At 51.9% G+C, this 27,284-nt stretch overlaps 8 protein-coding genes across 8 annotated transcripts; 5 read left to right on the forward strand and 3 right to left on the reverse strand.

Annotated features, from left to right (window-relative positions):
* Window positions 1–210: 210 nt before the first annotated feature.
* Window positions 211–2,747, forward strand: SLY1 (Vesicle trafficking between the ER and Golgi; the record flags this gene model as incomplete). Its single annotated transcript, XM_036772853.1, has 5 exons — window positions 211–964; window positions 1,026–1,557; window positions 1,666–1,840; window positions 1,895–2,260; window positions 2,316–2,747. The coding sequence occupies 5 exons, from the start codon at window positions 211–213 to the stop codon at window positions 2,745–2,747; spliced, it is 2,259 nt and encodes a 752-aa protein (XP_036634326.1).
* An 896-nt stretch (window positions 2,748–3,643) lies between these two features.
* Window positions 3,644–10,104, forward strand: PC9H_003261 (uncharacterized protein; the record flags this gene model as incomplete). Its single annotated transcript, XM_036772854.1, has 11 exons — window positions 3,644–4,252; window positions 4,400–4,470; window positions 4,520–5,368; window positions 5,420–5,621; window positions 5,684–6,905; window positions 6,966–7,136; window positions 7,190–7,525; window positions 7,591–7,728; window positions 7,783–8,253; window positions 8,378–8,607; window positions 9,775–10,104. 11 exons carry the CDS (start codon window positions 3,644–3,646, stop codon window positions 10,102–10,104), a joined length of 4,629 nt encoding a protein of 1,542 aa, XP_036634327.1.
* An 897-nt stretch (window positions 10,105–11,001) lies between these two features.
* On the forward strand, window positions 11,002–14,462 carry PC9H_003262 (uncharacterized protein; the record flags this gene model as incomplete). Its single annotated transcript, XM_036772855.1, has 17 exons — window positions 11,002–11,175; window positions 11,229–11,594; window positions 11,650–11,815; window positions 11,890–12,010; window positions 12,156–12,290; window positions 12,479–12,500; window positions 12,655–12,737; window positions 12,799–12,852; window positions 12,940–13,082; window positions 13,226–13,354; window positions 13,417–13,485; window positions 13,644–13,673; window positions 13,784–13,821; window positions 13,912–13,971; window positions 14,029–14,097; window positions 14,162–14,187; window positions 14,243–14,462. The coding sequence occupies 17 exons, from the start codon at window positions 11,002–11,004 to the stop codon at window positions 14,460–14,462; spliced, it is 1,905 nt and encodes a 634-aa protein (XP_036634328.1).
* A 3,104-nt stretch (window positions 14,463–17,566) lies between these two features.
* On the reverse strand, window positions 17,567–19,067 carry PC9H_003263 (uncharacterized protein; the record flags this gene model as incomplete). The annotated part of the gene is made up of 3 exons (XM_036772856.1): window positions 17,567–18,537; window positions 18,614–18,699; window positions 18,757–19,067. The coding sequence occupies 3 exons, from the start codon at window positions 19,065–19,067 to the stop codon at window positions 17,567–17,569; spliced, it is 1,368 nt and encodes a 455-aa protein (XP_036634329.1).
* Window positions 19,068–19,174: 107 nt separating this feature from the next.
* On the forward strand, window positions 19,175–19,999 carry PC9H_003264 (uncharacterized protein; the record flags this gene model as incomplete). The annotated part of the gene is made up of 5 exons (XM_036772857.1): window positions 19,175–19,297; window positions 19,349–19,462; window positions 19,522–19,650; window positions 19,705–19,876; window positions 19,923–19,999. 5 exons carry the CDS (start codon window positions 19,175–19,177, stop codon window positions 19,997–19,999), a joined length of 615 nt encoding a protein of 204 aa, XP_036634330.1.
* Window positions 20,000–20,553: 554 nt separating this feature from the next.
* On the reverse strand, window positions 20,554–21,524 carry PC9H_003265 (uncharacterized protein; the record flags this gene model as incomplete). Its single annotated transcript, XM_036772858.1, has 2 exons — window positions 20,554–20,868; window positions 20,937–21,524. 2 exons carry the CDS (start codon window positions 21,522–21,524, stop codon window positions 20,554–20,556), a joined length of 903 nt encoding a protein of 300 aa, XP_036634331.1.
* Window positions 21,525–21,938: 414 nt separating this feature from the next.
* On the reverse strand, window positions 21,939–26,190 carry PC9H_003266 (uncharacterized protein; the record flags this gene model as incomplete). The annotated part of the gene is made up of 10 exons (XM_036772859.1): window positions 21,939–22,353; window positions 22,409–22,494; window positions 22,543–23,972; window positions 24,020–24,077; window positions 24,129–24,220; window positions 24,270–24,288; window positions 24,340–24,605; window positions 24,655–25,159; window positions 25,209–26,042; window positions 26,095–26,190. 10 exons carry the CDS (start codon window positions 26,188–26,190, stop codon window positions 21,939–21,941), a joined length of 3,801 nt encoding a protein of 1,266 aa, XP_036634332.1.
* Window positions 26,191–26,397: 207 nt separating this feature from the next.
* On the forward strand, window positions 26,398–27,253 carry PC9H_003267 (uncharacterized protein; the record flags this gene model as incomplete). Its single annotated transcript, XM_036772860.1, has 2 exons — window positions 26,398–26,658; window positions 26,711–27,253. 2 exons carry the CDS (start codon window positions 26,398–26,400, stop codon window positions 27,251–27,253), a joined length of 804 nt encoding a protein of 267 aa, XP_036634333.1.
* Window positions 27,254–27,284: the final 31 nt, after the last annotated feature.

Raw genomic sequence — 27,284 nt, forward strand, 5'->3', positions numbered from 1 at the left:
GCAGTGTCACAGTCCACCGTATGGGTTTCCCGAATCGGATGTCTGAACTACATAAGGTCACGTGGTGCCACGATCACTAGTGAAGAGGTCGGTGAACAGGAAACGTACAGTACACGTCCTCTCCTACCACCATCATCCAGCAATTAGAGGTCTCGAGATTCGCGAACTTGCAGTCATCAGAGAGGACTTGGCTTGAAGAAACTCGCGACGATGAGCTCAATCAGACCTTCAACGTCGCCGACGCTCCAGCAGGCGCAAACCAATGCTCTGCTCACGCTGCTCAACCTTAATACACCAGTTGACCCGCCTTCTTCATCGACACCATCTACGACGGCCCTCTCCAAATCCAATTCAAACTCATCGCATGGCTCCAAATCACCTGCCATACCACAGGCTTCCGGACCTCCAGTGTGGAAGATACTCATCCTCGACCCACCAACGCAGTCTATACTTGCAACCGTGCTGCGCGTATCTGACCTCCGCGAAGCTGGCGTAACGTTACACGTTCCCCTCCATTCCCCTCGCCCGCCTCTCCCTGACGTACCTGCGATATATTTCGTCTCGCCAACGCTGCAAAATGTCAAGAGAATAACGGAGGATTTGGAGAAGGGGTTGTATGAAAGGACGTATTTGAACTGGGTGGAGCCGGTTAAGAGGGCAGTCTTGGAGGAACTGGCATCAGAGGTTGTAAAGCGAGGAATAAGTATGGGCGGCGGCGAAGAGGATGGCGAGGGAGGGATTGAACAAGTTGTGGATCAGTATCTGGGGTTTATCACTCCTGGGCCGGAATTGTTTTCTTTGCTACCTCCACCTCCTGCTCCCGTACCAGCAGGTTCAACTGCGACGGCTCCAACAGAGCGAACATCTTACGAAATCTTGAATTCACCGTCTTCGTCAGAACAGGACATTGAGGATGAGATTGAAAGAATCGCTACAGGGCTATTCAGCGCCGTTGTCACAATGGGTGCGTGTACTTGTTATTCTACACTGATACTTCTACTTGATATCTTCTTCACATCGACTAGGCCACGTCCCAATAATCCGTTGTCCTAGAGGCAACGCAGCCGAAATGGTGGGCAAGAAACTTGAGACCAAGATTCGCGACGCGCTATTATCTGCCTCTCGCTCAGGTTCATACGGACCTGGCTCAAGCGGGGCCGCGAACCTTTTCATCCAAGATTCCACAGGCTTGTCAAACCTGCAACGCCCCGTCCTAGCAATCCTCGACAGAAATATCGACCTCGCATCAATGCTCTCCCATGGGTGGACCTACCAAGCGCTCGTCTCGGACTGTCTCTCCATGAAACTCAACAGAGTTACTATTGACCCATCTGGCTCCGCGTCCTCTTCCGCCGCAGACCCGCCTCTCGCGTCAACAGGCGCGAAGAAGAGGTCGTACGACTTAGATTCTAATGATTTCTTCTGGGCGAGGAACGCGGCGAATCCGTTCCCTCAAGTTGCAGAAGAGATTGATGTAGAGCTGAATAAATATAAGCAAGATGCAGCTGAGATTACGAGGAAGACTGGTGTCAGTGACGTCAATGATATCTCACAACTGTGAGTAATTTCACTGTGGCTTTATTTCATGAGTTCAACTTGCTAACTGCATGCCTGTTCCGTTTCCTTGCTCCTTTCTACCTTTTGCCGCCTGCTGCACCGAAACAGAGATCTCTCGGCCAACGCCGCGCACCTCAAAACGGCCATCACCCAACTTCCTGAGCTTACGGCGCGTAAAACGACGCTCGATACTCATATGAACATCGCAACGTCACTGCTAGAACAGATCAAGCAGAGAGGGTTAGACGAGCTATACAGCATGGAAGAGAACATTCAGAAACAGGTGCGTAGATATCAGTAATTGTCGCGAAGTAGTTTTATTCCATTCTATCTCTAGACCGTAGCCGCTATCCTTGAAACCCTGCGATCCCCCCGTCCTGACACTCTGCCGCCGTTCACGCCCACCGATAAACTACGTCTCGTACTCGTGTTCTACCTCTCCCTCAACGACAACCAACTCGCTGCCCTCACCAAGGACGATATTAACGACCTGGAGAAGGAGTTAGCTTCTGCCGGTGCTGATGTTGCAGCGTTCGAGTATGTCAGAAGGGTAAAGGAGATTTCGCGGATGGCTACTTTCGGTTCTGGGGGTGGTGGAAGCGGGTTTGGTGGTGGAGGGAGCGCAGGTGGAAGTGGGTTTGGAGGAGCGAGCACACCACAAGGAGGAGAGTTGTTGAAAGGATTCAGTGTGTTCGGAAATAGGGTCAGCCTCTTTCGATCTAATATTCCGCGGCGCCTGCTGAAACAATCCTTGATAGCTGACTGACCGACTCAAAGAAGGAGGTTTCGAGAATCTGATTTCCGGCGTTAAGAACTTCTTGCCTACCAACAAACTACTGGTCGTGACTCGAGTGATTGAAGCACTGATGGACTCTTCGTCTGCTTCAAACCAGTCACTGCAGGAAACAGATGAGTACCTCTTCTTAGATCCACGAGCTCCACGGAACCAAGGTGCCGGGTACCCTGGTGGTGCGTCGACTTCGGGACCAGCAGCGGGCGGCAGAGCGAAGAGAATGCATTTCAACGAGGGGATGGTGTTTGTCGTGGGTGGTGTAGGTTACGTCGAGTATGGGAACGTGGAGGAGTGGGCAGGGAAGAGCGGACGGAGAGTGGTTTATGGAGGTACAGACATTGTGGATCCTAGAGGATTCGTTGATGTGCTCGCGAGGCTGGGAAAGGGTACACAGTAATGCAGTGTGGTAGACATTAGGACATCAAAACACGGATTTCTTTCGGCATTACATTGATTGGTGCGTGCCACGAGGTGCCTCCGCACACTATTTACTTCTTGGTCTGCGGGACAATGGATAATTACCTCTCAGTTTATTTTGTTGCTCCTGGGCCTGGTAATTAGGGCACCCTATTACCCCATTCTGATCCCTCGTGCTGTCATGATCAGCGTCAGATCAGCTACTTCCAGGTTCCCCCCGAGCCGTGCCTGTTGCTATCGATCGTCGCCGCCAAACTACAAAGTAATCACACGACATGGGCTACGGGACAACGAGGCTCACAAGGGCTCACAAGGTCATCCTGTTTAACATCGTCGTTTGTGCTCTCTTCCTGGGTTCTTCCCTGGAGACGGTCTCACCTGTGAATCCATGGTTACACAGCCTATCGTAATTGTACGACATTGATTCTGGAATTCAGCAGCATCTCGAGAGCAGAAAGAGAAAAACAAAGGGACTTCGAACTTCGCCCACCGTTTTCTGCCTGCCGCCACCGGTACCGTTGCAAATTTCTCCAAAACATTCTCGCTGCGGTTAGCGGCTCCTGCGAAGGCCATCGGGTTCCGAAACAAGCACGAGCAAACAGGAACCTGGACCCTTGTCCAAAAGTAGTAAGCGGTTCGACTTGCGATCATCCTCGTTTTCAGTTTCCAGTTATTCTTATTATGACCGGTACCCACACTCTCTTCTAGTCCACGACCCTCGCTACTTGACGCAACGACAAGATACTGCACTCACGACTGGTCCAGGAATAACGGGACTTGGGGAACATAACTAGCCACTACGACAAGCAACGACGCTATATCATTATATCACTTCTGCGGGCTCCAGCCACGTTGATTGTGGGGCAAACGACAGTAATGACCACGAATACACACTATACACGAAAGAAACGACATGACACATTCAACAACCAACCAACTGCCCCGTCTGCGCCGGCAGGACAGCCATCGCCACCCGTTGGCAGTGGATCCAACTTTCCGCCTTCCCCCCAGCCGAATACAAGTTTCCCCGGAGGCCAGCCCAGCTCGAATCCTACATTGGGGTCAGGGAATGGCTCTGGGAATGGTGGGACTGGTGCCGGAGCTGGCTCTGGCTCTGGGTCCGAACCAAATCCAACCATCTCTGGCTCAGACCTCTTCGCGACAGAAACCCTGACATCGACCTTCCCCGTTACTACGATCTTCGAAGCTACGACGACGTTTACCTCATTCTCCGAATCTGTGTTTACCACCACTTCTGCGATACCCAATACCTTATCTTCACCTGCTTTTACTTCCTCAGTTCCTTCAATATCAATATCCAGCTCGGGTACGGCAATGAGCGCGAATGGCCCTCAAAGCACGTCGGGTTCTCTACAAGTGGGAGCACAGTCGCAGCCTATATGTGCTGGCAAAGGGATAGACGCGTCGGCTGCAGGTCTAATTGCGACGATCATAGTGCCTAGTGTAATCGGTTTGATAATATGGGTGAGCCTTCCATATCTTTGGTGTTCTATGTCCCCCTTTTCCGTTCTATTCCCTCCTCGGCGAGTCATAACCCACTCGCGGTCTATACCCCCCGCGTTCTTAAATTAGAACCTCGTGAGTAGAAGAATAAGCTAACAGAGCTTAAAGATAACATTTGCCATCCTACGACCGCGTTTCCGACAAATTTACGCGCTACGAGAGTGGTTTGTACACCCGCAGTAAGCCCCTCCGATACCAAATTGCTATCTGCTAACAAAGGTCAAATAGACTACGTCCAAAACCCCTCGGCAGCGGGTTCTTCGCATTCCTACATCCGCCGGTCCCCCTCGTACCAGATTTCCCTTCAGCATCCGATGCTCGTTCCCCCGATGCGCAGAAAGCCCTTCCCTCGGATGAGAACCTCGCACAACGTTCCCTATGGTTGGCCCTACTTATATGTCTTGGATGGACTGTGCTTGGGCTGGCTGGTGCGCTTCCACTATACTTAGTCAATATGCCTTGTCTGGCCACTTCGACTGGTGGCGGGGAAAGCAGGTTCGGTGGCGCGTACGGCACGTTGCAAGATCTCAGTCTCTTAAGACTCCTCCGCCTTCTAGACGATGGCAACGTCTCCACCAATTTCGCCGTAACATTCTCGCCCGTAGGCAAACGCGCTGTTATTGACGGTGTCGATTTTGAGCCACAAATACGTACACGGCTCATCATCCTCGTCGTTCTGACATTGGTTGTCGGTGTTCTCCCTGCGCTCTGGAAAATACTGAAGGAGTACACTAAGTTAGTTCACTACCGGCGCATATGGGCAGAGGAGAGGTGCGAAGGGAAGGAGATGGCGTGGTTGAGTGCGAGAGACGCGCCTGGATTTGCGGGATGGGGAGAGAAGAGGATCAAGGACTTTTTGGTGAAGAGTGGGCTAAGTGGTGGCTTCGAGAATGGAAGCGGGAATGGAAACGGGAATGGAAAGAGTAATGGTAGTAAGACCGAGAAGCTTGCCCCGGGATCGAGACGTATTAGTGGCCCGTATAGTCCCCGCAGTCAACGACGGAATGAACAACAACCATTGACGAGCCTGGAGGAAGCCGAGCTGGAGGTGGACATCTCGAGTCTATTTTCGATTGGGTACGCCTATATTCATCTTCTCGTTCGCCTACTCTGTACTGATAGATGTAGGGATACCCAACGCCTTGCGCTACTCATTGACGAACGCGACGAGATTCTGGAGAATTTGGAGATCGCGGAGACGAGATACATATCATCGTTCAGGTTAAGTACCCCGGATCCCTCAATAGCGGATTTCCAAGCGCCCCCTGTGCCCCCCAAAGACAATAGGCCTTACATCAGTAGACCGCTACCCTTGGGTCCCGCACAGAAGGTATGTCGCATTTCACCTTATTCTTGAGTTGTCATTTACTGAAAGCTATGTGACGGTGTTAGAAACGGACACGCCGTGGTCGACGCACTCTGAACCCTGCATTCGCTGCTTCCTCCCTCGCGCCTACATCCTTCGTTGCCCCGTCTCAATATTACAAGCTCCATGGTCTCCGTGGCGTGAGTGGCGGACGCTTTGGCGGCAGCGAATATAGCTACAGGGAGGAAGACGAACCCCCACTCTCTACTTCGATAAATTCGAGGGTTATTGGCAGCAGGTTCCAAGAAGTCAACAGGAATAGCGCAGCGTATGGACGATTACCGATGGGCACCTATGTTGGGGTTTCTGAGAAGGGTGAGTTGGGTGGGGGTGCAGGATCAGGAGGGATGCCGGGAGGATGGGGAAGTGATGCGGGTCGAGAGAGTGGATATGGGGGAGGAAGTGGGGGTGCCCCTGGTAGCGCCAGCGTTGGCAGTGGGAATATGGCTGGTGTAGGTGGAGGCATGGGCGTTGGCGGATTAGGTGGTATGCTCGACCGCGCTGACCGAATGGACATGTTCACCATCGAAGAAAGCGAACGCTCCTACATTCCCGATCCGCGACGGTACGGCCCCAACCATCTAGGTTACTCTGAAGAAGATGGCGATAGAAGGAGCCTAACTGGGCAGATCGACGGTGAAGATTGGGTGGACTTGGAGGATGAGGTGGATTACGATGAGATGCCCGGACCGGACGAGGAGGCGCCACCACAAGGAAGGGGTGGGTTTGCTTACGGCGCGCGGATGATGATGACGCCCTCGCCTACACCTTCACCTGCGCCTCCCATCGCGAGGCGAAGACTAAAGGAGCAACCACCTTCGAAGAGAGAAACATTCCCCTTACGGAGCAACGAGCCTGTTGGACACGCCGCAATGGACGAGATCCCTCCCCCGCATTTACGTTTACAACCCCACCAACCTTTCGTACGTCCGCTTTCAGGCAAGAATTTCGACGATTTGGGAGAGGTGTATGGTGATATCCGGCACTGGAGGACAAGATTGAAGGGCATCAACGCTGAGATTGCAGATGCGCAGAGAGACTGCTATAATGATATAGCGGACGGTTCGCGCGTTCTAGGGTGGTTGATGATAGGGAAGGGGCTGCGTCATCTTCAAGGCGCTCAATTAATCGAAGGGAGGGCGAAGGAGGATATTAGGTGGGACGTGCTGCAGAACGAAAGAACTGCAGTCGACAAATGGGTATGGTGGACCGTTATTATCGTGGTGGGCGTGTTGCTCGCTGCCGCATGTGAGTTCTCTCGTACGCGTTGTGATTGAATTAAACTAATTGACTATTGTGATGCGGCAGTAACTGCTGCAGCTGGGTTAGCAGTGGTGACTGCGCCTGATGTAGCACACTACCTCCCCTTCTTGGAGCCGCTTCTCGCTGCGCATCCCCTGGTTGCTGGTCTCGCGACTAGCCTCGCTCCTGCTGTGGCAGCGACTCTTTTCATTTGCTTAGCATTGATGGCCATTCATTGTGAGCGTGCCCAGTTTTTCCTTATCGTTTCGCTTTCTGATATGAATTACCAGGGGCGACCAATATCCGGGGAGCGGTTTCCGTATCCGGAGGGCAGCTACTCGCATTCAAGGCGACGTTCTTCCTTATTACCTTCGTCGTTGGGTTGTGGATTATTACGGTTGGCTCTCTTCTGTTCGCGTTCGAGGCGTTCAGTTCCGATCCGGCTGGCAATCGGGAGCGATCATCATCAGTTGCTAACGGATCAATTTACCTGAGTGCTTTCGCCCTCGCGATCATTGTCAACGGCGCCATCATCTTCCCTGGCCTGCTCGTGCTCCAACCCATACGCCTGTGGAAAGTAATGAAGGCAGAGAAGCAAGCTGTCACCCCGAGACAAAGGTTTAGAGGTGAGGCCGCGAATTCATCCACGGATTTATTGACTCTCGCTTACTTACACTTTGGGGTTTGTCAGCCGTTTATCCACGCACCTACAATCCGTCATTTGCTCTCGGAGCCTGTATACTGGCCATTGTGTTCGCCTCCACGTTTGCGGTCATCTTCCCGCTTATCGCGCCGGCTGTCGTCATCTTGATTCTCTTGAGCCTTGTCGGTGCGTTCTTTTTCGTAAATCTTTGGGGAGACGGGCCGATAACGTTTCTTCTAGCTCATCGCTACCTCGTTGGATACGTGTATGGCCGGACCCACTCGCAAACGGGCGGCCTTCTGCAAATATGGCTGTTACGTCGCTTTGGCAGCTTGCTCGCACTGCAGCCTCTCCTTCTGGGACTTATCTTATTAAGTCGACAGCTCTGGGTTCTAGGCGGCGTCTGCTGTGGCGTAGCCCTCGCGGTGGTTTTATTTGTCGAAGTGTACACGAGTTGGAAGATGAGACTTCCAGGACGCAAGTCACTCAAGCCGATCACCCAGAATTCCATTGACGAATTTGCCAACACGACCCGACCTCCCAGTTCCAAGGGGAGTCGACGGCCCATAGATGAAGAAAGCACCAGTCTCGTCAGCAGTGCGAGGAACACGAATCGTATACGTGGATCCATGGCTTCTGTTCTCGAGATGATGAGTTTGACGCTTGCCGTAATGCCATCCCCATCGGCACATAGAGGGCCCATTCCACTAGGTAAGCAACGATTCTTTGCCCTTCCATTCCCGTTCCAGTATGGGGCTACAAGCGAAATGATTCATTTACTGGGCAATGCTCCCCGGATGGGGTACATCGTTCACGCGCTGACCGTCCGCTGCAGAAACCGAAACGCTGGATGACCTGACCGCGACAGAGCGTGCAGCACGGACGCACCCTGACGCACCCCCTCTGCTGCCACCGCTCCCATTTACGGACCACGCAGAGGAAATGGCCTCGATATTATACGCCCCTGAACTGATTGCACCTCCGCCCATCATATGGCTGCCCAATGATTCTGCGGGCGTGGCGAGATCAGAGGCGGTGGATTTGCAGAAATATCATGATCTACAGGTAACTTTAGATGTTCGCTCGAGAGACGATGTGATGCCTCGACGGTCCTCATCGCGGTCGCGAGGCGCGCACGGACGATATTGATAGAAGGGAGTAATTTAGCAGCGGCGTGTAATATTTTCGTTATTTCTTTTTCTCTTGTTCCCTCGGACAATATTGTTGTGTTGAAAATATACAAGACATGCGCTATTGGTGCCATCTGAACTTGCATGTGTGGAACAATGTGGCGAGTCCAGACTGCGAGCGTGCCTTGTGATCTGACAGCGGACTCTGATTTTTACAGTTTTTGAGCTGATCAGGGCAAGTGACGTCACCGTACATCAGTATTTTGTCATAACGCTATTTCCTATTTTAGTGCGCTCGTCATATTATTTTTTTACTTTGAATCCACGAAATTGGCGCAATCTGGACTGAAGACGGTGTCTGCCAGCGAAATGGGCGGGAAATGAAGAAGATCGTGCGTGCGGCTGCCGAGGCCGATGAGGCTAAAAGGCCCAACATTCTTTCTGCTCCACCTGATGATTGATTTGTATTTTTCCAGGCGAATAAAAATAATGTTTAGTAAAGAGTACGTCTGACGAGATCCCGGCCGGGCAAGGCCATGGGCTTGTCCGTGTACCAGTGATGCCGTCTGGCGTTCTCCCCGGCACGTCCACGGTGCTTTATGTTTTTGCTGCATGTTTACATGAAATCAAGGCCTGCACAAAATATGAAAAAGGGGGCGATCTGAACACGTCACAGTGCAGCCTTGCTGATGGCCAGACTCGCTGCAGATGCCCATTAAAATTTCCCTTTTCGCGCCAGGAGACACCAACTGAAACCGTGTTTTGGAACCCACAGGTGAGTGATTCTCGGACGGCAGACGATTATCATTATGATCCGGACTTCGGGGCTCTATATACAATTACCAAACTCACTTCATCCTAGGCCTTAGCGCCTCGCCTCGACATCCGCATCAGCCCTCGACTCCCTTTAAAAAACTCGTCCACAGAGTTCGGAGTTGGCCATTTTTTCTTGCCAAGTTTGACCAGTCGTTCAAACAACTAGGCACGCGTGTGTCCCGCGTCGATTCACCTTTCCGTCATCCACTACCTCACACCGCACCTCGCTTCTCATTTATAAGCCTCCTGCGTTCCTACACGCAAGATCGACACAGACACGCTATAGAACGGCATGTCAAGTGGCTCTCCACCCCCACCATCCCCGCCGCACAGCGACGACGACATAGACTATGATAACGATCCCGTCATTCAATATTCTAGAGACTTGTACGCCTACACGCTACGGCTATGGACAGAGTCCAGGAGGGTCGCCGAGGAGAAGGCTCGAGCGAAAGCGGCGGCCAAGAAGGAGGAGGAAGAGCGGAGAAGAGTGCTGCTTCAGGCACAGGCAAAGGTTGAGACGGGTGGCAGCGTTGTGGGAGGGAGTGTACCAGGAGCGGAGGCGAACACGGCTCCGGGGGACTCCTCTTCATCGACGCACCACAAAGGCTCATAACAGTGCCTTTGTCGGGTGCCTTCCTCTGCCCCCACACCACCCACCTGACATGAACCATAGAGAATGGTAGGTGATCGCGTCGAGCAAGGAGTCATATATTGATGAGACTGTATTGCAGGCCATGTACCATTGTCGGTGCACATTTGTCGTCGCCGCTCAACCTACCGCTCAGCGTCTCCCGCTGTGATTCTATCCCCATATAATACACCAGCAATCGAAAGACGAATGACAGTCCGTCGTTCGCACTTGGATGGCTACGTACACAGACCCGGCCTCTCCTTGGAGGAGGCAAGGTCATAAAGGATTCTTTATTTATTGAATCTACAGTATGCTTTATTTCCAGCCGTTGCGTTGTATATTCCCCCTCGCCAGCTGTTTGCCTTCCCTCTACCTGCAGATTTGTCTAGGTGGTAAGCTTAATGCACTGTTATGTCCCACGACGTACTACTGGGCTGCTGGGCTGCTGTCGATCTTGCCCTTTGGCCACAGAAGGAAGAACGGTTGAGTGACCTTATCTGATGGAACAAGTTGACTGACCGTTGTTTAGAGTCTGCGTGTGAAGGACGACTTGTTTTTTGCTCCAATGCTGTGACAGATGGTCACGACAGATAACTTGGAATCTGGTACGCGGCATCTCGGAGGAAAGAACTTGGAGCAGACGACTCCAGCTAGGCACCGGGGGACTGAACAGTTACCTGATCGGGCTAAAGAGGACGCTGACGTCACTATTATATGTCCACGTGGGCGTGAAAGTATATGCTCGATATGCTGTGGGGAAGAAGCAGCGCAGACCAACGCCGAATTCCCACTCACACACGTTGCAGCTTGCGCGACTGCCATTGGCCGTGGAAAAATCCTATATAATACCAGTAATGCGCTTCGAATCCCCGACTGAATATGCGGGCGTTTCTCGTTTTATTCAGCCTTTTTTCCTCGGTTTTTGGGGCAGAAATCAAGCCGTCGACGCTGACCGTGCCCGGGCCATTTCCGACGTCCCTTTTCTCCAAATACCACAACTCGCCGACTGTCACGTCAGCCCAGGTTCAGCCTGTCATCTCAGACCCTGTCACAGTGCGTCCATATTATCATATTCCATTTTGTGTCTCAAACACCGTCTATTTCAGCATGAAATCTATCCTTTCTCGCTCACAGACCCAGATAGTGTTCCAAAGAACAACACTGTTGATCCACACCCGTTGCCTCCCACGGCATCTGCCTCTCGGCTAGTCGAAAACGCGTTTGCGCAGATTTTGTCGGTTGCCGCGAATCCGGTCTTTGGTGATAACAGATGTGCTCGGTGCATCGCCGGATTCGAGGCCGCAAAATTCCTGGCTCTGGCCGCGCCGAAGCAGGGCCCCGCCTTCGCCGTCCGGCTCTGCGATCACTTCAAGTTCAGCTCAACGTGCAGCACGACGTTCGGGCCTCTTGGAACAGGCGGGGTCATCACTCAGGTCGTCGCAAATGCCGACGTCGGTGGGCTCGATGGCCAGGTACCAGCAACTCAACTACTTTAGCAGTTCGACATTTCTAACATCCAATCTCCAGTATTTATGTCAGAATTTCCTAAACTTATGTCCCTTGCCCCCGCCGCCTCCACTCAACCTCACAGCGTGGTTCAAGAAGCCAAAGCCGAATCCCCTGCCTCCCCCAAAGAAACCGAGCGGTAAACGCCTCAAGGTGCTGCATTTATCAGACATGCATCTCGATGCAAGTACGTGGGCTGCTGCTATACGTCTCGGGTTTGTGCGGCTCTGACAACCTCGTTTCGTTCGCTTTTTTCCGAAGGGTACTCTACCGGTGCTGAGGCGAACTGCACGACTGGTCTCTGCTGCCGTAAAGGCGGATTCAACTCCCAAAGTCCTAACGCGACCCTACTTCCTGCCCCGCGATTTGGCGCATACCACTGGCAAGTATATCATTCCGATTCGCCCATTCGATTTCAAATTCGATTTCCCTTCTCCGAACTTATTCAATGAATCACGTAACGGGATTACTTCACCCGTCACCGCAATCGCGCAAAAAACTAACACACGGCGTGTTGATCTTGACAGTGACACCCCTCTTTCGCTGATAGCAGCAGCCCTCGAGGCAATACCCCCTCTCACGGAGACCCAGGGCACCGGGTTTGCATGGACAGTCTACACGGGGGATTTGGTGGCTCATGATGCCGATAATCAGCTATCAAGGTTGGCATCCTTCTTTTCCTGCCTTTCTCCACACTGCCCACCACGCACCGCTTGTCGGAATCTGGGGGCGTTCCGTATAGAACATGTCACTAACGGGCTTTGCTGATTTCTCTGATTGATCCTGATTTTACGCACCCACGCGCGCGAACGTACCCATTTACGGCGGCTTTGGGTATTTGGGTGAATAGAGAGTATGTTACATACGTGGAGGTAAGTCTCGAAACGTCAAGGATTTTCTTGCTCTGTGGTGAGGTCACGGTAGCCCTCACGCAGGCTGCCACCCTTTCCGTTTGTTGTCTTGGCATTCTATTATTGACCACCGCGAACCGATCACGCGTCATATCAGAACTGATGTTCTTCATAGACACTGCTTTACGACCTTCTGAAGAAGACACTAGGACCTGGCCCGGTCTATGCTACGCTAGGAAACCACGATAGCTATAACCAGTGAGCTGGCACGCCTTTAGCAGTGCACCGATGACAAACCTAACGGCATGGCAATTAATAGAGCCCAAGATGCCCCGCACGCCATTGGCCAAGGGCTCGCCGGGCAGTTTAGCTGGTAAGGTCCATCATCGCCTCGCTTCCAATCACCTTTCTATTTATACACCCCCAACTAGTTGTGCTGACCTTTCCATCCGCTGCATAGGAACTACGACCACCTAGCCCTCCTCTGGAAACACGAGAAATGGCTCCCAGACTCGGCCGTCCGTCTCGCGAGAACGCATTATGCGGGGTACATGGTCAAGAGGGCCGATAATCTCCGAGTCATCTCGTTGAATACGGATATGTGTGAGTGCTCTCATCCGCCTTCCGACGTCTGGCCTGCGCGGTGCTCAAGGTGGGGTTGCTGACGAATTATGCTATTGGACGGTGTGGTTAGGGTACCGGTGAGTCTCACACTACGGGGTTTTGTTTGTCCTTTGGAAATGGAGATTTACGGATTGTTCTCACCGCCAGCGCGAACTATTTCAACTACATCAATATGACGGATCACGACGTGTCAGGGATGCTGAGGTTCTTGACTGATGAGCTACAAGATGCAGAAGACCACGGAGAGCGCGGTCAGTTATGATGTTTATTCACGCGATTCCAAATACTTACGAATGGCTTATTGATCTCGTAGTTTGGATTATTGGACACGTCCTTAGCGGCTGGGACGGTACTAATCCATTGATCCCTGCCACCGATCTGTGTAAGCTTTCATCTAACTCCCCCAGATTTTAACCGTGAACGCTGACGGCGGCTGGTCGTGGTGTCCAGTTTACCAAATGTACGTTTTATTACATTCCCCTAATTAACCCCAAGGTTGGGGATTGGATGAGTATGCTGGGAACTGACTGGTGTGTAGAGTGGACAGGTTCTCACCACACGTCATCGCAAGTGAGGCCTTCCTTTGGCTTCCACTTCCTTTCTATGCATATATGCACATATGCGTATATCTTATAATCTAAGGAACCCTTCTCACTCAACGTTCTTTTGCTAACGGATAGATGTATTCTTCGGACACACGCATGAAGATCAGATGTCGGTACGTCCTTACGTTTAATTGGACCTTGGTCTGGTCGCAGGTGTTGGTATCGGTGACTGACCGCCGACGGACATGCCGGACTTACTGCAGATCTTCTACCGCAACAATGCGACTGTGATGAACAGTGACACGGCGCATGCGCTGGCTTGGGTTCGTTGCATCATGCGTGATCCTATACCTGGAACAATCACTCATATAATGATGCAGATGGGACCATCGCTAACCCCAGGGACGAACATGAACTCTGGATTCAGGGTGTACGAAGTTGATTCGGCGGTACGCTGAATATTCTCGGCTTGATTCTGACCGTTGCTAATTATTGTCAACGCGTTCATCATAGACATTCGAGGTTCTCGATGCACATACGTGAGTTGGCACTTGTCCGTGTGGTCAATCAAAAAGGATACTAACAACCCGACAGTTGGAGAAGCGACGTGAGCACCTTCCCGGGATTGGACTCGCAACTGGCGCTCGGTCCCACGTATGCATACGAGTACAACACGCGCGAGACCTATGGGAAGACGATCCAGGATTGGGGAGCCAACGATCCGCTGAACGCTACGTGGTGGCATCGCGTAACTGAGGGTGAGTGCACTGGGTGCCAATTGGATTTCTTTTTCCCGTGGAATGGATTCGTTTAAAATTTAACCTGGACTAGCCACTTATCGTATCACGCTCGGGTTCATTTGATTGGATAACGCTGATTGTGGAGTATTATTGTAGCCATGGAAGCTGATAGCTCACTCGTCGCCGTAAGTCCCAGTGATGTGCAGGGTTGCCTATACTCGTACTCACTTGCCTTTTCTTCCCTGTATCCAATAGACGTTCAACACACTTCAAGGGAAGAGCTCGATTCAAACTCGCCCGTGCACAGGTGACTGCATCAACGCCAAGATCTGTTATATTCGGAGTGGGTCCGCGCCGATTGGTAGGCGCTGCCCTCAAGGGTTCGGCTCTGTGCAGTCGTAAAGCAAGCCACAATGAACGATCACTTTTTTGGGTTAAGCTCATGTTTCGTTGTAAAGATATGGGTGAATGTCGTTGCCTCGATGGGCTCTGTAAATCTGTTAATTGTGTTGTCGCGCCCAGAATATACGACTTGGGCTTTTGGAGGTAGCAAATCAGAATTTAGTGAGTAGGTCCGATTCCGTGCAGGTCCGAGGGTACTCGAACCCTGCAACAGGAAGGCAGGGTTTTGGTATCTTGCCCTACCCCTGTCGAGTTAGATAGGAGAGCGTGGACTTGCTTCAGTTTCTTGGCTATGCATCACAATCGTCGTTGTGTATAGTCCATGAACGTTAACCTACATTCTGAACTAATTACCTTGTGATTGAAGTTTCGCTGGAAGCAGCTCGGGTAATACTCAGCGTCTTGGCAAAAGTCAGTGAGTGACAGAATATGATGGCTCTTTTAGAGAAGATGGGGGATAGGAAGCCCGTTCATATACACTACAATGGAGATAAACTCACCACAAAGTGTAACGATACCGAATCTGCGCAAGATGGGTTGGGGAGTGCCCAAGTTCCATTGTTCTTACTGATTACGGGAGACGAAAGTGTATAGTCCCGTATTTGTACAAGTGCAATCGAACGTAAACGAGGAGAACGTGTTATTGTTGATATTGCTGAAGTGGGCTTTGACCTTGCTATCATCAGCGCTTTTGATGCGGCCAAACCAGGTTGAGTAGACGAAGTATGGGCCTCGAGATAACTAGATATCTGTTGGAACGCGGACGAGCGGCGTGGAGATGCGATAACCTACGAAATTGCATCGCTGGCATATTGTTGTGCGTCAGCAGCAGCTACATTGTGTAGAGAGCCTGCCGCTCGTCAGAGCAACCAGTGAAAGATGCTCGCTTTTGAAGAGCAGGCCTAGCTATGGCGAGCTTACCGCTAATCTTCGTTGCATGGGGCTCTGCAGTAGCAGTTAGACCCGTTACGGCCCTGTTGGAGTCGACGATTGCGGGCTTCGAAGGTGAAAGTACCTTCTCCAGTGAGGGTGAAGTTGTATATGTGGACACTAAAATAAAATCCCATCAGAATGCAAACGGGCATACGATCATGTGTTATGCTGACAGATTGGCCTGGCGCAAGGATAGTGAAGATGCTTGCAGCATCGAGGGCCGCAGCTCGATCTGGGACATATTTCGCCCTGACACCGGTGAAGGCAGGGCGAGCGCCCTTCGCGTCGGTAATGACAAAGGCGTCTGTTGGCAAGGTGGACAATGGACCTCGAGGGTCGTTCAGAAGTCGCCAGTGTTCACTAGAGTAGTGACAAGCTTCAGTTGTCAATTACGTTCACAGAGTCGGGGCCTAATATATTGCTCGTTATATCCTGCTGGAAATGTATCAGAGAAGTCTAGACGCGAAACGCTCTATTTCAAATCTCGGGATGCCGATACAGGGAGTACTGCAATAAATGCGCCAGCCAAGGCCAACCGTAAGAGTGACAAGAATCGCATAGCTTGGTGGGGTGGGGGGCTGGGAACAGTGACGCTGAAGTTGTAAAGTACCATTCGAGACGCGACGCTTTCGCGATATACAGAGCGAGGCAGAGGGAGGTTCAAATCGGCTTAGTGTCCCGGTAAAAAAAGTATATCAAGGAACAGGAGTCTCGAAACCGAGGAATGGACCCGGTGGTTTGTTGGACGGTGACATAGGGATATTTTCGTCAGATGAGGTGAGCGGAAACGAGCTTCGCCAGTGACCTTGAGAAGAGGGTTGGCAAGGTACGATCTCTAGCAGATGGTGATACCACTGAGAATGCCAAACTCAGCGGCGTGCAGCCACATATATGGTACCTCAATAATGCTCTGAGTATGTGTCAAAGCAAACTTCAGATTTCTCCGGACTGCCAGTTGCATATCCCGCAGAGGCTGAAACGGGGATGCTCCTGTTTCCTCCTGGACTACTGGCGCGTCTTGCGCGCCCTACTGTGTCAGTAGGTACCGATCCGAGGCACATTCCCCGGTTGCCGTGATAGTGTTCTACGGATCCAGAGCATCAAGGAACTAAAAGCGTATGGTACCCGTTAGAATAGATACAGGCTGGTTCGAGTGTGTATTCGTCCGGAGATCCATGTCGCCACTTTATCGTCGATGTGCCTGAAGCTATAGGTGCAAGTTGAGCGGGGCCGATTAGCCTGGTTTGACCCTGCACGTAGCTGCCTAAGGAATCCCGGAGCTGTAGAAGATGTATTCCAGCCACTTGAACTTCAATGCGTTGCGGAGCACCACCGAAGAGCCCCTTCAGGCCCCGTGGCGTTGCTTGAACGCGAACGTAGGACGCCGAACTGCATGCCGTACCGACTCCACAAACCACATAGCGGCCGCCTAGCGGGGGTTACGAGAACATCAGTGCTGAGCGTACCGTACAACCGTGCCTACCCCGGAGAAGAATTTTCTGGCCATCTACCTGAGGGCAGATGAGAGGAGTTCGCCTCCTCGTCAAGATAAAGCATACATGATGGGTGGCGTAGTTTACTAGTGCACCACTGCAAGGAACGCGCCGCCTGGAGGTAGGTTATTCAGTCAACCCATGCAGATGACATAGCATCGAGGACTTGGCTAACGTATGGTGTTGACATCCACTCGAAGTTGAGCGCATGGAGTGACCGGTTGAGACTGACCCTGAAGGCGAAAGTAGGGATCCCCTGAACCTCATAAAGATCACAGTTGAGCGTTTGGAACTGAGAATTTGGACTATGCTGGTAGGAGACTGTATTACATAGTAACACGACTTGGGTATCAGATGATTGAGAGGTAATGATGATCACAAACATCATCATGCGCCTTGTCATGAAATACGACCTCAGTGACTTCTGACAGAGGTTCGAGGTCTTGCAGTGTGATGTTGGTCTTGCAGGTCTTGTGTCCACGCTCGAGAACAACCTCCAGTACATCAATGTCGGCACCCCGTGCTTTTCTCTCCAAAAGTATCTCCCTAACCCGAATAACCAGCCGCTTCGTATCCGTTAGGTCTCTCTCCTGTAACAGGGAGATCCTCTTCAAGCTAGGAAGCGCATAGGGCATAGGCACGTCGCCTTCGCTCAGCGTTTCGGGTGTATCATCAGGCTGGAGGATGAAGGTGATATCACGTAGGTCGCTGACACGTAGTTCTGTGACTGCAGTCATGGCGCGGAAGAAAGGAGCAAGGTCTTTGTCGCTCTGGACTTCCGCATATCCGTCAAAATCTAGAATGCGGATGGGGCCGAGAAGTGGATGGAAGGTATGAAGGGGATCGGTAGATCGAAAGCAATCCGTGCCCACAAATGCAAACACTAGGCCGACCGGTGGTTTATCCATAGGTTGGGCATTGAGTTTCAATACGGTTCGAGATGCAGGTTGATCCTCGTGACGACAAGCTTTGACTATGAACATGGTTTCGTGGGGCGGAAGGAGGGCGTGTATATGGCGAACTGTAATTGCTATGTCCTCGGGACCCGCAAGTTCGTCGCAGCCCAAAGCAATGCACTTTATTGAGGGGAGAGTCATGTACTTCAAGAACTTGAGGTCCCACATGTATGCCACCCGGACCTGCAAATCGTACAAAACTGGTAAAGTGACAGCAACAGGATGATTAAGTGACCAACATGGCTTCAAGCCATAGTTGATGTGTAAAGAGTGCAAGCGAGGCATCCCCTGTAGAGCGCATAGGAAATCTTCTGGAAAGACACGAGCCAAGTTGGCAGAATAGGTCTCATCGTCGAGCGATAAGTCTAAAGAAGTGAGGTTGCAGAGGAGGGGGCGAGTCGAGGTTGATGATAAACCCAGATATGGATAAGGATTGCAAACTCGGGACGCCCTCGTAAAGTGCGGTCTTTGAGAAGCGCCATCGCCCCTCATCGTTCCATTCGCCCAGTTCGTTAGGATCGATTCTACTTGAGAGGGTAATAGATTTGAGGCGAGGAGTTGGTATTGCGAACAATGAGTCGAACCACGCTGGTTCGAAGCCCATAATTTCGACTTGCACGAGACGGCTCGCATGGGAGTCGAGTACCATGGACACGGTCCGGAAGTTCGAAGTGAAGCCGCAAGCCCAGAGATACAACGGTGTTGATTTTGACCGCTGGTATTCGAGTTGTTGCAATTGCAACCTTTCTCCAGGTCTGGCATGTATGCGTGGCGGGGAGCCAGTCGTCACACGGTGTGCTCGTGTCAGACCGAGGATAGTCGCCACCCACGAAACCGTCATGATATCTGGGAGCATGAGTGCACTTGGGGGGCCGCGACTCGACATGAGCGCCATGGTGGTCCAACTTGACCAGGGACCTGGGGATGGATTGATCGGAGTGCCTGCCGTGTGGCTGTGTCCGCATACCGGCTTCTTCTTCGACAGTCATCATCTCAGCCAGGATGCCAAACGCGCCGTTTGTTGCAGAGAAAGAACGCGAGGAAGGATTTACACACGTTCTGCTCATCACAACAGGCAGCGTGGCCTCGGTCAAAGCTCCCTTGATCGTTCGGGAGCTCCTTACTGTTCGTCAGCGGCCTATCCGGCAGAAATTGTCAATGTAACGATGGTTGCAGTACAAGCGGATCAAGATCACAGTCGTGGCGACCAAGGCTTCGCTAGCTTTCTACTCCAAGAGTGATATTGAACAAGCTGGCGTCAGTGTTTGGGTGGACGCCGATGAATGGTCGGTGAGTAGTTGTAGGCTCCCGACACGCTTGAGATTCAAGGCTAAACGATATCAACGCAGCCTGGGTACAAAATAGGCGACCCGATTCTTCACATTGAACTGAGACGATGGGCCGACGTCGTCCTAATCGCCCCATGCTCGGCGAATACTCTGGCAAAGATTGCCTCTGGCATGTGCGACAATTTAGCGGTGTGTTTCGATGTATTCTCTTCGCTGCTCCAAAGCTCACATATTTCACCGCAGACATCATTGCTTCGAGCTCTTTCACCAACCACACCGACCTACGTATTTCCTGCGATGAACACACTGATGTATGAACACCCTTTGACTGCAGAACATCTGCGAATCGTTCGGGAGGTAATACGCTATAATGTCGTCGGCCCCATTGGTAAAGCATTGGCGTGCGGTGACATAGGTACGCAAACACCATACAAAGCTTTCGCGCACTTACACTTCCCCAGGCATCGGCGCGATGACGGAATGGAGCGATATCGTACAAATAGTAGTCGATCGCTTTCAGCTAGAACGGAAGGAATGAAGCCATGAAGTGCTTCAATACTTTCTCTCCGGTCCGTTTGCGAGTATCATGCTTCGTTCAAAGAAATCGACGCATATAGCCACGGAGAAGTATCGTCCTTATCAAGGAATAGGTTCAAATTGTTACGTATATGCTGAATGAGGGCTCCGCTCATATGGTCCACACTTGCCTGCACGAGGATGCCGTTCTGAGGACATCATCGAAGGAGCCTAATCCACCGTTCCGAATAGAACTTTCATCGATATCAAAAATATCTCTGCCAGCGTATCCTGTCAATGCTAGGCCTCTCATGTTGCGGATGGTGCAGTGCCTGGCGGTGCGCCAAAGGCAAGGGCAGGATGTTGGGGTTGCCTCGTTGCTACCTTCAATCCAGGAAGTAAATATTGCAACAGGAACGTGTGCCATTGACCGTTGCTCAGATTAGGAGTACGGTGCGTTGCCTTATCTCCGTCAATGGCCTACTGACATCCATTGTTCGCAGACTCCTTGATAGCTCTAATAAAGTGTCGGACAACCCGAATAAATAGTCTAGTGTAGGAAAGCACTTGAACCCATCAGACAAACAATTCCCCTCGCCCAAGCAACCTCAGCTCCCCCTTCAGACCCACGGTTTCTTCGTCTTGATGCCATGAGACTTTCAAGTCGCCACCGCGCGGACTGACTTGTCTCGCCTTTATTTCGCCGCTGCTCGCAATACCGAGCTTTCGAGACCAGTACGGCGTGAGGACGCCATGGGCGGATCCGCATACGTGGTCTTCACCGCCTAGTATCCGTAGGGGTGCGAACATCCGTGAAACGAAGCGAGCGCCGGACGCCTCATTCTTTGGGCCCGCCGTCGTAATGATGTTGATATAGAATCCGGTGGTACGCTGCAAACCAAAACAAGAAACAAGTCCATCAATGCACGATGACTACACACGTCAAGGAAGATACTTACCAACGCAGAGTTGTCAACGACACACCCCTCTAGATCATCTTCAGGTTCGAGTTCGATGAGAACCATGTGCTCGAATCCTTTCCCTCCTTTTCCGATGAATTTGACATGAACTTCTTTCCCCATCGCCTGACTTACTAACCCAGCTACATGTGCCCACTCTGCTTCGGAAACCGGTTCGACGCTACCCGCAGGCAAACGAATCTCATACCATCTCCCATCACCTTTATGCACCTTCAACATCGCCCCCGACACTGCGTGGAATTCCAGCGTGTCGACATCGTCAGAGACCATCCCAGGTGAGCTCCAGATAGCTCCCGCAGCAGCAATGGTTCCATGTCCGCACAAAGGTACTTCTTTTCCTACAGGCGTAAACCAGCGCACATCAAAGACCGCTGTGTTATTGTCGGTTGAGGGTAGTGGCGACGATATGTACGTGATCATCGGTTGCGTGAAGTTGAGAGCAATAACTCCCAACGTCTCGTCGGACGGTTTGGCATCTCCGATGAACAGAGTCGCGGCAGGATTTCCGCCAGATAAAGTGCTCGAGAAAGCGGTGGATAACACGAAAGGAAAGGACTCTGTTGACATGTTGAGTAGTGAAACACGAAAGACAATCTTTCTTAAGTATCATCGTCAGGACGGTACTTTGAGAGATCCGATAACGAGTCATGCAGCCTGGGCGTTGCACGGTTGATAATCCTGTGCGCATTGAGTCACTTTCAAAAGCAAAATCTTCTTTTGAATGTCAGCGATACGGGGACTATCCCCGAAGTTAAATGGGTATACGGGAGCGATTTCAAAGCGGGTTTGGAATTCAGCATCACTGGGAGAAGCAGCCGAGGTTTAAGGAGCGTCGTTTTATGTATTTGGAGACTAAGGGTTACAAGATAACGATGAAATAAAGCAGCCTGCAAGAAAATTACAAGTACACAATGAAGGAGTGAGAGTCACCCTTCTGCTCGGATACTACTAGTTCGGCAAAAAAACGGAGCTCATCTACATCTACAAACCCTCTTCTGATGAATTGTCGTCAAACAACAACACGTACTCGATATTCTCAGTATTGGTCGGGGGACGTTCGTTCGAGAAGTGCGATCGACTGTCTTCCCACACAACCGCCTCATCTTCTTCATCCTCATCGTCGTCGAAGTCAGCGACACTACTGGAAGGCATGCTGATCAAAGATACATCAGAGCCAACAGATCCGGCGTCCGAAGCAACGTCAGTGTTGGTGGATGCGAGCGACACCGTTGCTGAGATAGAAGTAGACGACGGCATTGAAGAAAGGTTTTGCTCGGTTATGGGCATGGTCTGGGCTCCGGCTTCAGATGCCGTCTGAGCCTTACTGGGGACAATAATAGACGACGAAGGCGAAAAATCGGATGTCGACCTTCGACTGGGCTCCTGAACAGTGATACTGCGGAAAAGAATCTTCAGCAACAAGCTCAATCTGATTGACAGGGAAAACTAACTCGATCCAAATGCTGTTTCCGAAGAGACCGCCGTTGCCAGCGCGCAACCTCCAGTAACTGACATATCGTCCTGGGGTATCGGGAGCCTAAAAATACAATGAGCTCAAAGCCAATCATACTAAAAACATACGAACCTTGAGTTCACCAGTGGACAATTCAACTTCTGTGTTCCCTGCAACAAACCCGACTGATTTCGGAGTCAAGGAGCCGCGGGATAGGGTGTCCCCAGCAACGTAAACAAGTTCCGTGTTCTCAGGCCAAGGTTTATCACTGTCATTGAGCATCTTCCAGGTCTTCACGAATTCCGCGCCTGGTGGGAAGACTTGTCCATCGGGAACAGTGATGTCTTCTATAAAAGTAGCATGAAGAACGACTGGAGGTTCGGGGATCGGGGTAGCAATTTTGGGAGCCACTGGGGGAGAGACGCTGGGCGGCAAGATAACCACCGGGGCGACAGGCGGGTTCACAGTAGCATCCTCAGACTTGGGAAGCTTGACGATAGGAGACTTAGGGGTCGCCTCCTTGGGTGGCGAAGGGGCGCGGTGCTGCGTAACGTCTACATTGAGGAGGGCTGCAAGTGAGCTTAACGCATTCGCAGACACGTCGGGAGTTGATAGAACATGACGGGGGACAGTGAAAGGAAGTGGGCGCGACAGTAATGCCTCACCAGTGAGCGGTGACTCGGTAGACACGTTTGGAGTTGACACCTGAGCCCCGTTGTCTGTCTGAAGTGAGAGTAGATGGTTGAATTCTTGGGCGACGCGTGGCCAAAACTCGCGAAGCAAATCACTTCCGTTGTCTAGCGAGAGAGGAGGAAGCCTGAATGTCGAAGAAGAGCCCTCCGAAGGCGCCGAAGCATCGGACGTCTTGTGGTCTGGAGTGGCGCGTCCGGAAGAAGCGTTCGAGGTAACAATGGCAGGCTCTGGAGTACTGATCGCAGGTACTTGAGGGGAGAAGCTGTCCGAGAGCGAAACAGTGACTTCTTCCTGCTGAACGAACTGCGGGATCGGAGGACGCGCGGTCAAGGATGGTGTCGAAGGCGAGAGCGTCGGGTATGCATAAAGAGAAAGACCATCAGCGAAATTATGATTATGGTTAGCGATGAGACCAGGTTCAGGTGAAGCGGCGTTCAAACGAGGCGAGTCAAAGCCCCCAGGGATGCTGAGGGCTGGAGAGCGCGGCGATGGTGGACTCGCAGAGAAGTGAGACCTTTCAGGGGACGAGGGCGCCGAGAATCCTAGAACGGGGTAAGGAGGACAAGGGACCGAAAACGAAGGAGGAAGAGGAATAGGGGATTGCGAAAGCCTGGCACCGGCGGGCATTGGGCGAGGAGATGCAACTTGGTCGTAGTACGAAAGTGCCGGCGATGCTACCCTTGACGGAACGCGAGCCGCGCCGCGGTATACAGTAGGAATGATCGTGTCGACAGACCTCATCTTCAGGAGCGGGTGCGTAGCCGGGTGTACGGGAATTGGCAAGGCCTCGCAGGCTTCACATAGATCAAAGTCAGGGCAGTCAGAATGCATGCACTTGTATCGAATGCCGTTGATGCCATGTTTGCATACTAAAACGTTGTTAGGGTGTGTCGAACGCGCGCATGTATACACTTACTATCGCATGTTGCGAAATGCCTCGCCACCTGGGTGACTTGCCTAGACGATGCGCGTCGCTGTCAAAAACGGATGAGAACAATGGTTATTGTGAACGACGGTTCGCTCACAATGTATTGCTTGGGGTCAGTTATCTTAACGAACGAGTGCTGCGGGTGTTGCTCGTCTGCAATGGCGAAGCAACTGCTGCAAGTATCGAAGTCTACGGAATAATTAGCGACAACGAAAGGCATTTAAGCATTCTCACATACCTGGACAAACGAGACATTTCTGGCGAAAGGAAGGTCAGATGGCGAAGACAGAGAGCTGAACGAAACGCACGTATCGATCACCATGAATGCGAGAGTCGCACATATCACAGTTAGCCGCGTGAACGGGGACCGCTTCGACAACGGGGGGCGATACCGCTGTGGGCGCGGCGGGGGCTGGGGGAGCACGAGTCGAAGGGGTGGGTTCCCTTTCACCCTCGCCGCTGAACACAGTGTGGACGATAACACGGCCCGGTTCCGAGATCTCGAAGAATTCATGGAATGGATTGTGACGTTCAGCGGATCCAGACATGATACATCCCGTGCACAAGTCGTAGTCTACAAGGGGGTTAATGAGTCTGCCAATGTGATTGATTGTGGTGCATACCTGGACAGTCAAGGCATTTATGCCTGACTCCTTCAACAGTGCCATTGCACGCATCGCAGATAATACCTTCGTGAACCACCACCGGAGGAACAGCGGGTGTGTTTGCATCTTGAACCGGAGCGTTAGGCGACGCTGCGGGGGGCGACACACACGGTAAGGCAGGCGCATCTGGGACTAGGCGCGGGCTGGCGACGGATGGACTAGGCGGGACAAATGCCGAGACAGGGGCCGGCGTGTAGATTTGTTCCCATGGCAGTATCGGCTTACCAGGTACGTAAAGACAAGGCGGGGGCGGCGCAGGAGCTAAATTAGGTAGGGGTGGCAGCGTAGAAAAGGCCGAAGATGTTGAAGATGCCGGCTCGGTGACTGGCGGCTGCCATGATCGCAGAGGAGACCATGGTCGAGGACAAGAAGGGCACGTCCTCTTGCTGAAGGAATGCAGGCTATCAGAGCTATACTGGCAGATCATATGTCCATTAGGGAAGGCTGATTGGCAGCCCGTGCACTGAACAGAGTTCAGTACGAGAAAAGCCCCAAGGAAGCGATGTACATACTTGAATGACAGGGCACTTCAGACAAGCGTGCCAAGGCCCTGAAAACCTCTTCATACATGTATCACACCAGTGAGCGATACACGACCAAGATTGATCCAACGAAGTCGTCTGCATCTTCGGTGGAGATATGGGTTGCTGTACTTGAACGGGAGGGCTGCGTGGCACCCCAGCGTTACTCCCATGAGTAGGAGAGGAGCCAAAGGTGGACGTCAAAACGTTGTCGAGATCGGCTTTGAAAGACGTAAGTAGGTCTTCGATTTGTTTCTTGCCATCTACACAGGCACAACGCTGCGGCGAGCTGGCTCGCGGTGCGGGTGGTGGTGGTGGTGGTGGAGCCTGCGGGCTGAGTAGTGCCCCAGGCCGAGGCCGGTATGTTTGCGAAGCTGGCGCAGTGTCCACATCCATGGGAGCTTGGGTGTATGCACGAGGAGGGGAGGAGTATATGATGGGTGGTGGTGGAACCATGAAAGGCATCGGTAGCGGCAGAGGTACATGATTCGGAGCAGGCGAGGTGTTGGGCAAACCAAGACCATAGCCGAGTACGGTAGATACACTGGAATCATTGTCCACAACAGTGTCCGAGGCGCTGTACGCTGACCAGCGCACTGACGATGCAGACGATGCACCAGGAGCCTTGTGAGGCGTTTCTTCGTACACTGCAAACCTCAACAAAGGATTTGACCAAGACTGATGAAGAAAGGGGCCGACACATTGGTCGTAATCGTCCGCTGAGTGAACTTCTTTGGCGATAAGGATACGAGACGCCTGATTTGAGGGAGAGAAGAGTAGTTTCGATAAGTAGTAATTATGGCTTATAGGGAAGACTCGGTAGAGCTGTATATGCCAGTTAAGCGCTGCGCTGTAAAGGGCGAAGCTCCCAACATACCTGGTTACACAACTCCTCAAAGGAAGGAAAGGTATTGACATTCGCAAAGGAAATCTTTCTAGTCTGACCACGATATGTGGCCTTTACGGTGAACATTGTGGAGAATTGGGGATGAGGATGTTCTGAGGCAGAAGGTGGGGTGGGGCGAAGTGCGCTCAGCTGTAGCGCAGCAAGCTTCCATATATAAGCTGCCGACTCGAAATAAGCGCCGTTACTCAGTCACGTCTTTGACGCCCGTGTCACGCCATTCAGGGGTATTGCAGTTTGATTTACTTGCACTCGTTCCTTTCCGTAACTGCTTGAATGTCCTCCCCGCCATCAACATATAAGCTTCTGAGCTGCACCAGATATGATCCCTTTCTTCGTACCCTGAACTGGAACAACGACAGCGATGGCAAACCGTCTCCCTTCTTACTGCTGCGCTTCCACGTTGACCGACTCGTCGACGCTGCGGAACGGCACGCATGGGTAGCGGCAAAGGCTGCGATTTCATTAGACACCGTCAAGGCTGCATGTCAGGAACTAGTGGACAACGTACCTGAATTCGCTTCAAAACCTTTGAAGGTGATTTTGTTTCCGTCCGTAGTCACGATCATTAACATATTCATCATCACAGATTCGGTTGCTCCTTGATGAGGCTGGTCGCTTCAGCGGGGCTGCGACAGTGATAGCTCCCTTGGTGTCTGACCCCCTTATATCCCTGACGTTTGATCCTTCCACTGAAGGCTTGATTTTTGGCCCGATCTACAACATCTACCTCGACACTCAACCTACTCCATCTTCCATCTTCACCTCCACGAAGACTACGGAACGCACCGTCTACGAGGCTTCGCGCGCCCGCAGAACAAAGCAAACAGGGATCATCTCTGACCCACATCCTGACGATATATTGCTTTATAATGATGACGAATTAGTCACGGAGTCAACTATCTGCAATGTTGCTTTGTATCGAGACAATAGATGGCTAACACCGTCTGCATCCACTGGATGTCTCCCTGGTGTGTTCCGACGCTGGCTACTTGAGCTTGGGCGAATACACGAAGATACCTTGGGAGAACTGCATATTTCCTCCGTTAAGGAAGGAGATTGGGTTCTATTATTCAACGGAGTGGCTGGTTGTCGTTTAGGGCGCGTTGTGAAGTCACCTGCTGTCATTTGAATGACGATGCAACTGTACAAGTCGCTTTTGG

This window comes from Pleurotus ostreatus (genome assembly GCF_014466165.1).
Source record: "Pleurotus ostreatus strain PC9 chromosome Unknown scaffold_2, whole genome shotgun sequence".
In the NCBI taxonomy this organism is placed as follows: Eukaryota; Fungi; Basidiomycota; class Agaricomycetes; order Agaricales; family Pleurotaceae; genus Pleurotus; species Pleurotus ostreatus.